This window comes from Poecilia latipinna, unplaced genomic scaffold, assembly GCF_001443285.1.
Source record: "Poecilia latipinna isolate Pla-1442-1.1 unplaced genomic scaffold, P_latipinna-1.0 Scaffold3609, whole genome shotgun sequence".
Lineage (NCBI taxonomy): Eukaryota > Metazoa > Chordata > Actinopteri > Cyprinodontiformes > Poeciliidae > Poecilia > Poecilia latipinna.
In genome coordinates, this window is record NW_015116225.1 from 16351 (window position 1) to 30951 (window position 14601).

At 39.7% G+C, this 14601-nt stretch overlaps 1 protein-coding gene across 2 annotated transcripts in view; it reads right to left on the bottom strand.

The window, feature by feature from the left end:
- The window catches only part of ddx46 (DEAD (Asp-Glu-Ala-Asp) box polypeptide 46), a 19135-nt gene extending 4904 nt beyond the window's left edge, over positions 1-14231 (bottom strand). Inside the window, exons 1-21 of one of the 2 annotated variants that reach the window (XM_015024305.1) lie at positions 14081-14231; positions 13734-13901; positions 13030-13152; positions 12164-12257; positions 11904-12072; positions 10407-10651; positions 10227-10337; positions 9548-9713; positions 8835-8955; positions 8212-8387; positions 8006-8127; positions 6927-7005; positions 6117-6199; positions 4804-4968; positions 3747-3909; positions 3461-3654; positions 2150-2287; positions 1919-2068; positions 1615-1842; positions 899-1117; positions 181-325 (exon numbers count right to left, since the gene is read on the bottom strand). In XM_015024305.1, the coding sequence (XP_014879791.1) occupies positions 181-325; positions 899-1117; positions 1615-1842; positions 1919-2068; positions 2150-2287; positions 3461-3654; positions 3747-3909; positions 4804-4968; positions 6117-6199; positions 6927-7005; positions 8006-8127; positions 8212-8387; positions 8835-8955; positions 9548-9713; positions 10227-10337; positions 10407-10651; positions 11904-12072; positions 12164-12257; positions 13030-13152; positions 13734-13901; positions 14081-14097 (3076 nt within the window). In that variant the 5' untranslated portion in view covers positions 14098-14231. Of the gene's footprint in view, positions 1-180; positions 326-898; positions 1118-1614; positions 1843-1918; positions 2069-2149; positions 2288-3460; positions 3655-3746; positions 3910-4803; positions 4969-6116; positions 6200-6926; positions 7006-8005; positions 8128-8211; positions 8388-8834; positions 8956-9547; positions 9714-10226; positions 10338-10406; positions 10652-11903; positions 12073-12151; positions 12258-13029; positions 13153-13733; positions 13902-14080 lie in introns of both variants that reach the window. The other variant, XM_015024304.1, reaches the window with a different exon arrangement.
- Between the last annotated feature and the right edge of the window lie 370 nt (positions 14232-14601).

A 14601-nucleotide genomic window follows, 5' to 3' on the forward strand; every position in this document is an offset into this window, starting at 1 on the left:
GTCTCTGCATGCGCCTGCGTGTCTCTGCATGCGCCTGCGTGTCTCTGCATGCGCCTGCGTGTCTCTGCATGCGCCTGCGTGTCTCTGCATGCGTCTGTGTGCGTTTACCATCCACAGATAAAACACCAGATGACTTATTCTGTGTTGCGTATCTAAGCAGGAAGCAGTAAATGTTCTCACTCTCAATAGCCAGATAAATCTTTCGCTCTCCCTCCTTCGGCTCTTTGCCTGGAGGGAAATACGTTCCTCTGATGGTGATGGCCGCCTCAGAGTATTCTCCAATCCTCTGCAGAGCCTCTTTAGACGTCACCTTCCACCGGGCCGTCTGCACAACACAAGCATCACCACACATTTAACTTTCTGTAAAACTACACAATGAGGCGGCAGCTCGTCAGAAAAACATAGCTAATGAACATTTTTACTTTGTTTCTGCCTAGTTAAGAACAATTATTTGTTTAAATATCAAAATTGACATTTTTAAATATCCAAAAACTAAACTTGTTTTAAGGATAATTTTGTTTAGAGACTCCATAATTCATTTTATTTGTTTTATTTGAGACTAAAACACCAGACTGAAGACATGCATCATCCGGTTTCTGGTAGAAAGGGAAAAATGATAACTCATCCAAATGGGAATTATTTAACTTGTTTTAATTTATTATGCAATTAATTTATTTGTTATTAAATTTAAAATCTGTAGCATGCTGCATATGCAGGATTTAGTTTGTTCTTTATACAAATAATTCATACTTTAATCTGTTCTAAGTTTTTTTCATATTCTGCTTAGAGGGAAGGAATAACCTTTACTGTGAACAAGTAAAATAATAATGTATTTATGTGAAGGAGCTGAAACGAGTCGATCGACCAGCTGATGAACTGAGGTCATGAAACGGCTGACCTGAGGGAAGTCGTTGATCTCCAGCTCCTCCTCGTATCTCTTGACGGTTTCGGCCTGTTCGGCCGCCTGCCGCTCCTCCTCCAGCTTCTCCACCGGCGTGTAGTTCAGCTTGGCGTTGATCTTCTCCGCCAGCTGCTCCGCGATCGTCTTGGCCGACACCGACGGGGTCATGATGGGGTCGCCGCGCAGGATGGCGTTGGTGGCCTGCTGCATCACGTCCTGCAGGTAGAACAGGAAAACAGAACCAGACAGACAGGAACTAGTTACATTCACTCAGCAACTTTTTTAAAATGTTACTTTTCGCAGCATTTCTTCTACACTGTACTTTTTACTTTTAATTAAATACTTAAACACAAAATACAAAGAAAATTACAAAAAAACTCTAAAAATGTTTTTGCAAAGTTTCTGGCTTTTGTCAAATATAAATAATTTTTGTAATTCTAAAAAATGTTTATTCTGACTTAACTTCACACAGCGAGAAAAGAAATGTGACTTTTTATAAAGTGTATGAAAATATCTGGTTTCAACTGTAAATATTGATTTCCAAATTTAGACTTTTAATCAAACATTAAGTGGACTTTCTTACAAAACTGTGCAGTTTGAATCTAAACCACTTTCCAAACCGTGAAACATCAAAACGATGTTTTAAGAAACTTGAGGTTTCTGTGCCTCCTGCCTGGACCTCAGGCAGAATCGCCTCCGTCGGCCTGACCCACCTGAGCCTCGGCGCCCAGGTTCTTCTGAGCGTTGATCTTGAGCGCCAGCCTTTTGGCCATCTCCAGCTTCTGGTTGTTTCCAGCGGACCCGGGCATGAGGCCCGCCGGGCCCCCAGGGGCCGCCGCTGCAGCCGTGACGGCGCCGGCGGGACCGGTGGCCGCGCCGGGAGCCGACAGGTCCTTCACCCGCTTCTTAGAGTTGAACATGCTTTCTATTTGCTCCTCGATCTGAGGGAAGGAGAGGATGGAACGTTGCAGGATTACAGATCCTTTAAAGCGTTTTAACAGGCGGGTCGTTCCTCACATCCAAGGCGCCGTCCTCATCGTCAGAGTCCTGCAGTCCCAGCGCAGCTTTCTGCAGCTTCTTCCTCTCGTTGGCCAGAGCATGCTCCGTCTCATCGAACTTAAAGCCTTTCCCTGAGAAGCCACTGCTGCTCTTAATCACCTTACCCTCCTGCATGGGAGGAATCAGCAATATTTAAAGCTCAGATTTGATTTAAACAGAATGTATTATTTTTTAATAAATTTATCTCACCGCCTTCTGCTGGTCCTTGAAGGAAGCCCACAGCTGCTCCAGTTCTGGAGGAACAGCGGAGCCCGACAGCTCCAAGGCCTTTAGGATGTCGCCAGCGTAGCGAGCCTGGTCCTCTGTGATGAAGGTGTACGCGTAACCCTACCAGAAACAGATCAGCTGTTAATTCTAGAAATGCAAAAAGAAGCAGCAAGAGAAGGAAAGATCCATTAAAAGAAGACGATTCCTCCTCTAATCACACCTACAAAGCTCCCCTACAGTTTATATCAGCTCACAGCCACACACTAATGCTAAGTCAGTTAGCATTTAGCTGGACAATCAGGCGCGGAGCTAAGGGGGGTTGGTGGGGGCCCGGATGGGTGCCCATGGGGTCTGGAGGAATGGTTTCAAGTCGCTTAAATGTCTGATTGCAGACGGAGAAAGAGCGCCCTCGCCTGTTGAGAAAGGTGTATTTAAAGTTACTTTCCCTCAATGGAATATATACTAGTCAGTCTCAGTGACTGTTTCACTCACGGTTTAGCCGATGTGCTTCCTGGGTAAGAATCAAACGACAAACCCGATGGCAGCCAAACTACAACACCAAAATAAGGTCCAACCGGCCGTTATTAGCTAATCGATTAGCACCAGAGGTGGGTAGAGTTCCCCAAAATTATACTCAGCTTAGAGAAGCACTCCTTCAACATCTTTTTACTCAAGAAAAATTAAAAGTAGCCATCCAAAAATTACTCAAATAAGAGTAAAAAATGAATTTGGTTAAAAAGTTACTCAAGAACTGCGTAGCTGATCAAATGATCAATGATTTAAAGTTTAAAAATGACATCAGACAGGCCAAAATATAAAGTTAAGTGGAAATTTTGGTATTTTAAGAACCAAAATGACAATAATTCATACAGGCAACAGAAAATGACAAAATCAGGATAAATAAAATGATTCCAAATCAGTTTCTTTCAATAAAAAAACTTGTTAAACTTTAACAGAAGCTGCAGGTGTGAGTCTGAGTCTGGGGAGTTTCTGGTTAAAACATGTTTGATTTTCATTAAGTGGGAAAAAAAATCCAGAAATTTAACTCAAGTAAAAATACTTCATAATAAAATTACTCACAGTGTAGTAAAGAAACTCCCAAAAGGACATTTTTCAAAAGGTTACTGAAGTAAATGTTACCGAGTGAAGGTAACTAGTCACTACCCATTAATTTTAATCTGGTAAACCATTCGTCGACATGGCCAGACTCCTCAGAGTTCTCTGGTTCATCTTTCCCCTGTCGGCAGCTTTATTGGAGCACAGAGCAGAGTTTGAGCAGTAACGGTGTCGGACCTTGTTGCCCGCCCTGCCGGTGCGCCCCGCCCTGTGGACGTAGTCCTCGTAGTGGTTGGGGCAGCTGTAGTTGACCACCAGGATGAGCTGCTTGACGTCCAAGCCTCTGGCCGCCACTGAGGTGGCCACCATCAGGCGACACACTCCCGTCTTAAAGTCGTTGATGATGCTGTCTCGGTCGTACTGGTCGATGCCTCGGAGGAAAACGACGACACGGAAACTCTCAAAGATCACCGGCAAAAGATTCAACCGGAATACGATGCACACCATGCTGATCTAAGTTTACCTCCATGTAGAGACAGGCAGGGGTAGGAGGCTTTCATCAGGTCCTTCAGCAGGCCGTCTGCATGCTCCTGTTTGTCCACAAAGATGATGACTGAGCCTTTCTCCTGGTAGTGACCCAAGATCTCCAGCAGCTTCAGGAACTTCTTTTCCTCATCAATCACCAGCTGACAGAGAAAATGAACAACATATCAAACTATAAGCTGGAGTGGCTCCACTGCAAAACAGTAAATCTCACCAAGTACTTTTGGTCTAAGTTTCTACATCGCAGCTCACCAGAAGTAATAATAACTTAAAGGTAAGTTTCAGCAAGACGCATGAGTCTGTTTCCAGTCAATTATTTCTGATGTCATTTCACTTATCAGGAAAAATGACAAACTGTCAATGCAACTAGAACTTTCTCAATAAACGTTGAGGAATTAACTTAAACTCAGAAAGTCACTTATAAACAGAGTTTGGTAGTAACTGGTCACATGTATCCAATTACATTTACGTTTTGTAAAAATTTACTTTTACTACACTTTAGTAATTTTATTATCAAGTATTTCTGCTCTTACTGGAGTAAAATTTCTGGATTTTCTTCCCACTGAATGAAAATGAAACAGGTTTTAACCAGACAGACTCAAACCTGCAGCTTCAGTTAAAGATTTTTATTGAAAGAAACATTTTATTTTTGTCTGATTTTATTATTTTTTGTTACTTATATGATTTATTGTCATTTTGGCTCTTCAGATATCAAAATTTCCATTTGGTCTTTCTATTTTGGTCCGTTTGATGATGTAATTTTAAACATTAAATGATTGATTATCTGATCAGTTACTCAGACTTCTGACCACACAATTTTTGAGTAATTTTTTGGATGACTACTTTTTACTTTTACCCGAGTAGAAACATGTTGAAGGAGTTCTACTGTCACTTTCTTGTTAGTTTTGTCTTATTTGAAGTGTAGTAAAATATTCGCATTAGAAACCAGACAAAATACTTTGTAAGGTTTTATGTTTTGCAGTGTAGATAGAAGGGACATGTAATCTCTGAGAATAATTCAGATTAGGATTATTTACCACGTGCTGCTCCACATCTGAGCAGACCACGCTGCGACCTCCGACCTGCACCTCGATGGGCTTGGCCAGGATCCTGCGGGCCAGCGCCTCCATGGCTCTGGGGAAGGTGGCGGAGAACATGACCGTCTGTCGGTCGGGACGCACGTTGTCCACGATACGCATCACCTGCACGACCGCAACGTGAAAGATCAATTAGATTTTGTAGATTTTGTCTCATTACCTTGTGAAAATCTGAATAAAGCAGCACAACTGCCAGTGCTTGCAAACCTTAAACTTTTTCGCATTTTGTCATTGCAAACATTTCATTTAAGCTTTAGGTAACAGAATAACAGAAAGGAGGACATGTTAGAAATGATAAAGAAATGAAACATTTTCCCATTTAATCTGAGAAGTTCAACTCTTACAACTCTAAAGAAAACCCAGAAGTAAATGTAGTAAGATTACACTGTCCCCACTGTGAAGCACGGTGGTGGCAGCATCATGCTGCGGAGACAGCAGAACCAGGTTTATAGCAAATATTCATGTGTAAGAAAGGCCTAGTCCAAGGAGCTGTGGAGATTTTTTACTGATAACACCTTTTCTTTTTTTTCTTGTTGCTTCGTCCAACTGTTAATCTGAATCAGATCTGGACGCACCAAAATCTGGATTTTATCGATTTATAAAACTAACAACAACTAAATACAGCAACACATACTCAAAGGACAGACAAGAAAAGTTTTATAAAAATCTGATTTTTGGGGCCATTGAGAACTTTCAACATGTTTGGACATCTCTGGCCTAGTCAAAGTCCACAACAAAATCCAAGAGAGAACTTGTGGCAAACCTTGACCCTTTCCATAAGATTTAGTTGAAGTTGGAGATATTGAACAGCAGAGAAATGAGATCTATAAATGACTGAATCCTTTCTGCAGGACTTGGATAGACGGAGACGACTCAGGACTTCAGGTTCCAGCTGAACTGTGACCTCATTTCTCTCGACCCAGACATAAAAACGTGTTTACAAAAAAATACAGTGGAAAAGTAAAACTGATTTTATAATAAAACCAAACAAAATCCTCAATGAAAGGACAGACACAGCAAACCTGGAGGAAACATGCAAAACTTGTTTTAGAGGTGACGTCCTGGTCGTTGCTTTGCTAGCAGTAGCTTCTGCTTATGCTAGCGCCGTGCGCTAACGGTTATTCCATTGAGGACAAATCAAACGGTGTGCTTGTAAGAGCTTTACTATAAACCGTTTGGCTGTTTTTGTCTTGGGGAAGATGTGATTTAAAGGCGTTCAGAGACGTTGTTAGCGTTCGGGTAGAAACACCGACCTGTGGCTCAAAGCCCATGTCAAACATCCTGTCTGCTTCGTCCAGCACCACGTACGTGACCCTCCGCAGGTTGGTGACCCGGCCTACACGCCAAGGAAGAGGAGCAAATCGAAGAACAATCAGTCATCAGGAGAATTCAGCTCCACAAAAAAAGCAGCCTGCCTTTTTCTAGAAACATCCAGCTAACCTAGCAAACAGCCGCTTTCAGGATGAGGCTACTTAAAGTTACTTAATGTATTCAAATGTCAAAACATATATTTTTTCTCCTATGGCTGCATTTCAGATTCCTGACTCTGCTTGACTCTGGTCTTGCGTACCATCTCAGCGACATGAGGGACCTGAAAAAGTCAGAAAACTGCCTCAAGATACAAAACAAGAGATGGAGCCCATCACCTACAAGGGAAACAAATTACAGATTACCTCGCATGTGTGGAAGCCAGACACAAACCCTGGTGTTACCATTCAAAAATACTAACAACATGTGGCATTTAGCATGCTAACATTTATTCCCAGAGAGTTCGTTTAACTTGCTGCTGGACCATCAGAACAGAAATAAGTTTATTTATGGTAATAATTACATGAACGGTCTAATCCAAGTCCCTGATAGGAGGCATCATGAACGACCCAACCTACCTGTGCTCGCCCTGATCTTCAGGAAACTCATCACTGTCTTGTAGAAATGACTGATCCCAAAAGCGGTCAGATAATGTCAACAGTTTAGTAAAAAGGCACTGGTGAGGATAAAAACTGAGACCAAAACCTAAATCACATCAACGTCCTCCTGAGGAGGATGGATTCAGCTGAACTCACCGCTGTTAGCGCCCAGCATGTCAATCATCCTCCCTGGAGTGCAAACGATGATCTCTGCTCCGCGCTTCAGCTCCGCAATCTGGAACCAGCAACGAAACTCAGGAAAACTTCCACAGAAATCACCTTCAGACAGACGTAATCAGCATCCAACTCCAGATGAAATCAATAAGTATCAGAGGACGCAGCTCAAATTTGATTTTCAGTATTGGTAAATTCAGTCTGCGTAGAGCGTCTAACAGTACCAAAATAAAACATAACATTTCAGACAACATACAATTTAAATGTATTTAGTTTTTGTAAAGTGAGGGAGATTTAAGCTCTTTAAATGCTTTTTAAAGATTCCAAACTTTCATTAAAAGAGATTATTTTACTCATATAAATAGGCAGAGTTACCAAAAATATTATTCAGCCAAGAGTAGAAACACTTTAACATATTTTAACTCAAGTAAAAATTAGCCGTCCAAAAATTAGTCAAATAAGAGTAAAAAATGTATTTGGTTAAAAAGTTACTCAAGTACTGAGTAACTGATCAAACAATATTTAAACCATCAGACGAACCAAAATATAAAGCCAACTGAAAAGTTTGGTGTTTTCAGAACCAAAATAATAATAATTCATGTAAGAGACAAAATATAACAAATGTTTCCAAATCAGGTCCTTTCAATAAAAACCTGATGAAACTTTAACAGAAGCTGCAGGTTCGAGTTAAAACATGTTTGATTTTCATTCAGTGGGAAGAAAATCCAGAAATTTGACTCAAGAGTAAAAATACAAGTACAATGTGGTAAAACACTCTGAAAAGTAATTTTTTTTCTAAAATGTTACTCAAGTAAATGTAACTAGTTACTGCCCAACTCTGTTTATATGTAATCAGTATTTGAATATTTCAAGTTCTTAATTAGTATCAAAACATCCTGGATGAATAATTTCAGGCTAAATCAGTAAATCACTCCATGTTTCTTCCTCCATGTCCCTCTGCTTTCGTTTCCTGGTGATTTGATGGATATTTTCTAAAGCGGCCTATTTAAAGCTCTCTGGGCCGGACAGAGCGAGGCGGCTCTGCCTGGAGGTTCTTGTACCTGTTCGCTGATTCCCGTCCCTCCGTAAACACACACCACTCGCAGCCCCAGCGGTTTGGAGAACTTCTTACACTCCTTGGTGATCTGCAGAGCCAGCTCTCTGGTGGGAGTCATGATTACAGCTGTGACAGAAACAAAGGGCGTCCGTCAGTTTCCAGGCTGCTTCATACACCAATAAAACATTCATTTCTGACATGGAGCCTTACAGATTGGCCCCTCTCCCTCCTCCAGGGGGCGCTGGTCCATGATGTGGCGGAACATGGGCAGCAGGAAGGCGATGGTCTTCCCGCTGCCGGTCTTGGCGATGCCGATCAGGTCTCTGCCGGACATGATGGCGGGGATGGCCTGGGCCTGGATCGGCGTCGGCTTCTCATACGCTTGTCTGGTTTCATCGATTAAACAAAACATGAATCAGCTTTAATGTCACTGAACACAGGAGCCTGAAAAGAAATCACGCCCCTGAAAATGAGTCGCTTTGCGTCGTCACCAGGCCTGTCGCAATAAGAAATAAACCAACCAGGACGTTCAGATCACCCCTAAATAAGCATTTACCTTCAGAAGTCACCAAATCAGGAAATAAAATCCTCTTGTGGACTACTTAAAATTCATATTTATGAACTATTTTCTGTTATTTTGTGTACATAAACATAAAAACATGAGTAAGGTTCTGTATGGTTTAGTAATTTCAGACAAGATTAACAGGATGGGGCTCATAGTTTTGTAGAGAATTGTAAAAATCTAACTTTATTTTAACTTCCCTCATTTTAATTTCTGTATTTTTAGGTAAAAAAGTAGTAAAATAAATAAAAGTGAGAATCTTTGCTCTCACTTCTTCAGGGAGTTGAGGATCTTCATCGACACGCCGCACTGCACCCAGGTCCTGATGGGTTTGGGACAACCTTTGCCTTTGACGATGATGCCTTCCAGCTCCAGCCTGTAGGCGTTCACTTCTGGAAACAGGAAACATAATTTGTTTAAAGAGGACAACCGGTCGCTTATCTGGAAGAAATATCACTTCTAAAGATTCCTGCAGTCGGTCAGGATCGCTCTATGGTCCAATCAAAACATGTTCATTACAATTTTTACATTCAATCTTTGTTAGATAATCAGATTTCAGTCTGAGCTGTTTCAGGGTCTCTGTCACTTTAAATCCAAACAAGCTGCTGCTGGCCACGCCCCCAACTCAACGTTCACATACAGCGGGAAAACCAGCTGACCAAACGGGCTGAAGCTCTGCTTCGGTTGCCAGGTAACGGATGGAACTCCACTGGGGTTGCTAGGCAACACACAGTGCCAGCTGATTTGTTTCTGAAATGGCTCATTTTCCAGACACCCAAAAAAAAAACTTATTGGACAAAAACAACTGGATGTTTTTTTAGAGTTTGTTCTGATTTCAGAAGCAGCAGAAATCCAAACTGAAGAACAAAAATGTGCAAAATGTGAATTTGGAGTAAAAGTTCCCCTTCAAACAACACAGTTTTTCCAGTGGAATCACCAACAGTGACAGGCAATGTGTTTGTGCAGTCAGGCGTATGGACCGACCCTCTGTGGTCATCTTGGCCAGCTCAGGAACTTCCACGTAGAAGTTCTTGCGGTACGACTCGTACTGGATCTTGGTGTGGTCGACCGGCTCCAGAACTTTCCTCTGCTTGGTCTGAAAACCCGTCAGAGCCGTCTGCAGGTCCACCTCCTCTTCCTCCGATGAGTACTGTGAGAGGAAGGCAGCATGTTAGGCACCAGCAGCTCAGAAATTAAATCCAACTGGTTTTCACAACAAACAGTTTGAAGAGGTTTTTTCTCCTTAATTTTCTAAAAAATGACAGAATATTTTCAAGAAGTGGATTTTATTTCAGTCATCTCTTCTGTGAGCTGCACGACGGAGGATTAGGCTATGAAAATGTTTGTTTCATTATGAAAATGTAATTATAATACTAGCAGAAAAACATGAGAAAAAAGTTGTTTTTAAATAAAGTTAAAACCTAATATGATCACCTCAGGTTGGTTACTTCTCATTTGTTGCTCAAAGTCCTGATATTGATAATTTTATCACTTTTAAACACTTTATTCTTGCAATATTTCGGCTTTATTGTCATATTACTACAGTTCTATTCCTGATACAGAAATAGAGGGACATATTATCCTGATGAGAAAAAAACTGCAGATTTTTCCAAAAGTTAAATCTTCAGGTCAAATGGAGTCACTAAGCGGGTCTCCGCCGCACCTCCATGGCGTCCTGGTCGTTCTCCATCAGCTCGCCCTTCTTCTTGTGCGTCATCGGTTGTTTCTTGGTCTTCACCACCGTCACCACTTTGGTTACTGTCGTTGATCCTTTCTGTTGATTAAAACAAATCAATATCTCATGGAAATAAACTTTTAACTTCCTTCAAAGTGAAGCGCTCACCTTATCGTTCCCCTTCATGGCTCCGATGTTGAACTTCTTCACTTCCTGTTTGACCTCCTCCATGTAGGCGTCCAGAGGATCCACCTCGTCCTCCTCCACCTGCTGCTCCATCGGCGCCTCCTTCTCAGCCTCGCCCTCCTCCTTCTTCGCTTCCTCTGCATCCTTCTCTTTTCCCTCCTCCTTTCCTTCCCCCTCCTCTTCATCTTCATCCACTTCCATCAGAGCAGGACCCTCCTCATCGTCATCTGATATTTAAAAAAAACAACTGTTTTTATACTTTACCGAGTTAAATTTCTGGATTTTCTTCCTACTGAATGAAAAACAAACATGTTTTAATCAAAAACCATCCAGAATCAAACCTGCAGCTTCTGTTAAAGTTTCTGAGATTTTATTGAAAGAAACTGATTTGAAAACATTTTATTTTGTTATTTTTGTTACTTATATCAATTATTGTCATTTTTGTTCTTAAAATACCAAAATATCCATTTATCATCATATTCTGGTCCAACTGATGGTGTAATTTTTAAACATTAAATGATTGATAATTTGATCAGTTTACTTTTTAACCAGATACTTTTTCCTTTTCGTTGAGTAAAACCATGTCGACGTATTTCTACTCTTACTTGAGGATCATTTTTGGGAACTTTGCTCCTCTGGAGACACAACACAAATGCTGCAACTAACAATTATTTTAGAAATTGATTATTCTGATGACAATCTGATTTAAAAACTCCATATTCTGCAGATTTTTTTATTTTAACTACTTATTTTTTTATTCATTAACATAATTACATTAAATGATGGAGAAATTAAACAAATTCATTCAAATACTGTAAATAAAACATTTTAATGCCTAAAGTTTAACAACATAACCTTCCTTTAGTGAAAGTTTGATCATTTATAGTGAAGGATGAATCTGCAGTTAAAAAAGATTCATGTGAAAAACTTTTTGATTGATTAACGATTGGATATGAAAAGGAGATTAATATGAAGTTTGTTTTTTGCAGAATTTGAACTGAGTGAAGCTCAAACTGTTCCACTTTAGGAGTTTTGTATTTTTATCTTAAATGCAAATCTATATATTTATTGTTCAGTTTTGGGTCAATTATTGCTCTGAATATTTTGGTTTTTTCTGCAAATGGCCGTTTTTTCATTTTTTTGAGTGTATTCTCCAGTTAATCAATGACCAAATTATTTGACAATTATTTCACGAATGGACTCAGTCCTGCAAAGACATGCATATATTTACAGTGAAAGAAACTTTTCAAATCTGAAAAGTGTGGCATGACAGGGAACATTTTAAAACAAAATTTATCTTGAAGGTCAAAAATATTTGAGATACAAAGTTTCATCTTCCAAGTATCTGATAGAGCATTTTTAAATACTGCTCAGTAAATTGGTTTTATTTTAATAACAACTAAAAACATAAGAGACGTAAAATATTCCCATAAATATTCCCATGTTTGGGTAAATTTCCTGGGTTTTTTTTATCCTTACCGTCGTCGTCCTCCAGGCTCCATTTCTTGCCCTGTTTCATTTCCTCCAGTTCTTTCTTTATCTCTCCAATGTTTTCAATCGCCTTCTTCCTCTGCTCCTCTCTCCATTTCTCCACGCGCTCCTTCCTCTTCCTCATTTCTTCCTCCAGTTTGTTTTGGTCAAAATCTTGCTGCAAAGACAAGAAATGATCAGGTTTTCCTGCCACCATGAGGGGAACATCTGAGGTCAATAAAATCTGGGAGACACACTTTTGAACTTACGTCCTCCACCTTCTCATCTTCCTTCTCCTCTTTCACCTTCTTCTTCTCGGAAACTGGGTCGACGCTCTCCTTTTCCTTTTCTTTGCTCTTGGCTCTGAGAAGACAAAACCAAAACAACATTTCATCGGAGTTTAATAAATGTAATACATTTCTTTAAAATTCATCATTTTTATGGCACATCTACAGTTTTGATGGCTTTCTTTCTCTCCATTATTGATCCACTTTAAGTCTCTTTGTACAAGTTAATATTTAAAATAATATATGATATGAAAGTCATCTACTAAATTTAAATGTGAAAAATTCACAGCAGATTGATTTTATGGAAGTTCCTTAATCTCTAACTTTGTTAGTTTTCCACCCAGAATGAGGATTAGAATCATAACAGTCAGATTTAAGCGTCTCTGATTTATCTTATTATGTATCAAAATATTTCACTGTCAGGTGAAATAAATATAACTGATATTTTGCTGGACGATAACATTGTTGTTTGGAACTGTTTTTATGCAACATAATGATAATGGCACATTAACGCAAGTTCATCCTCTCAAACCTCTTTTGTAAAGAACGTTTTATACTGAACAGGAAAATATTTTAAATATCTAAAATGAAACATAATAATGAAAATCGATAAATGAAACGGAAATAAAAACTACACACAACAGAAATCATAAATAACATGGATTATGATGTTTTTCTAGACAAAATGAATCTTCATCAGAATGAAAATTATTGAGCTTTTGATTGATTAATTGCTTCTCAGTAATTGTTAGGACTGGAAACCAGCTGGGATGAAATGTTTCCACCAGCCTGGACCTGAGGGGATGAAACGCTGTGAGCTTTTCTGACTCAGAAAATTAAAAACTCACTTTTCATCTGACTTCTTGCTCTTTGCCGGGCTGCCGGTTCGGGACCTGCGAGTTCGACTCCGACTGCGTGATCTCTTCCTCTCCCGGCTTCTGGACCTCCTCCGGTCTCTGCTGCGGGACCGCCTGCACACCAGACACAATCACCAGAGAAATCAGAAAGGAATAAAAATATACCTTCAATTATAGCATGAAGGCAGCTGCTTCTAAACTGCTATTAATTTAATCTGATTTTCTTTCTATCAAAGGTGATTAGTTAATTCAACAAGTCGATGATTTTCTGCTCCTCACTTTTTGCAGAGGTCAGGAGGAAAAGGTTTGGTCTACATATCTACTCCTTAATTCCTAAACTTTAATAATTAAAGAAAATCTATTATTATTATTATTATTATTATTATTATTATTATTATATTTTATTCAAATATAGCAAACATTTTAATAAACTACACTGACTTTTAAAGTTAAACTGTAGTAAATTCTTTGAAAAATGAAAAAGGTACTCAGAAGTATATTCAGTTAACTAAACTGTAACGAATTACTAAATATATAGAAATAAAACAAATATAATCTCGAATAAAACAGGTCTAAGATTTCTGTAGCTGTATACAGAAGCTGAAAGTCGCATAAACATCAAATTTTGTGACAAACATGAATTTTAAAGTTTATTTTTGTTGGTGTTTTCCCGGCCGGGTGACACCGGGACGTACCGGGCTCTTTTCCTGTCTCTGGACCGGGACCTCCTGCGGTCTCTGCTCCTGGACCGATCCCTCCTGCTTCGGTCTCGGTCGTCTTTCTTTGAGCGCTTGTTGTCCGGGGAGCGACTCTTCGACCGGGTGCCCGACCGGCCGCGGGACGCTGAGCGCTTCCTGTAGTGTCTGTTGGCGGAGAAACAACATAACAAAAGAAAGAAAAATCATAACTAAGCAGCAAGAGTTTGATCGACTAGAGAACGTGCAACAACATCCGTTTTAGCTAGCATGCTAATGTTAGCATATTACGTAAAACTGCCAATTAAACGATTAAAACATTAATTAGGCAAAAAACTTGGACTCACCTGGACTCACGTCCCATTCCGACTTAACCAGAGTTGCACTAAATGAAGGTCAAATTGATTTAAGGGAACTAATGCGTCTCGAAATGCAGACGATGGTTTGTTTGTGTCGCAGAAACGTATGAAAACTGCGACAAGCATGTGGTAAAAATAGAGAGAGCGCCCTCACGTGTTCGGAGGTTGAAGAAAGCGTCACAGATCTGCACCGGATTTACTGTGGGAAAAGGTGTGGACATTAAATCAGAAACTTTGATAAATAGCAAAATAAGAGACGTCTCCTTTAAACTGTTGCACAGATTTTATTCAACTAATCAATACAGTACACAACTATAGTTTTAATATATATATATAAGGCAATATATAGACAAATCAAGAAACAATTAGTCATTTCTTCTGGATTTGTCAGAAGATTTTAGAAAGAATGCAACAACTTTATAAATTGTAACATTGACACTACATTTTCTCTCAAGTATGAGCATATTATTTATGGTTTTTATGATATGAATACTAACGCAGGGAGAAGA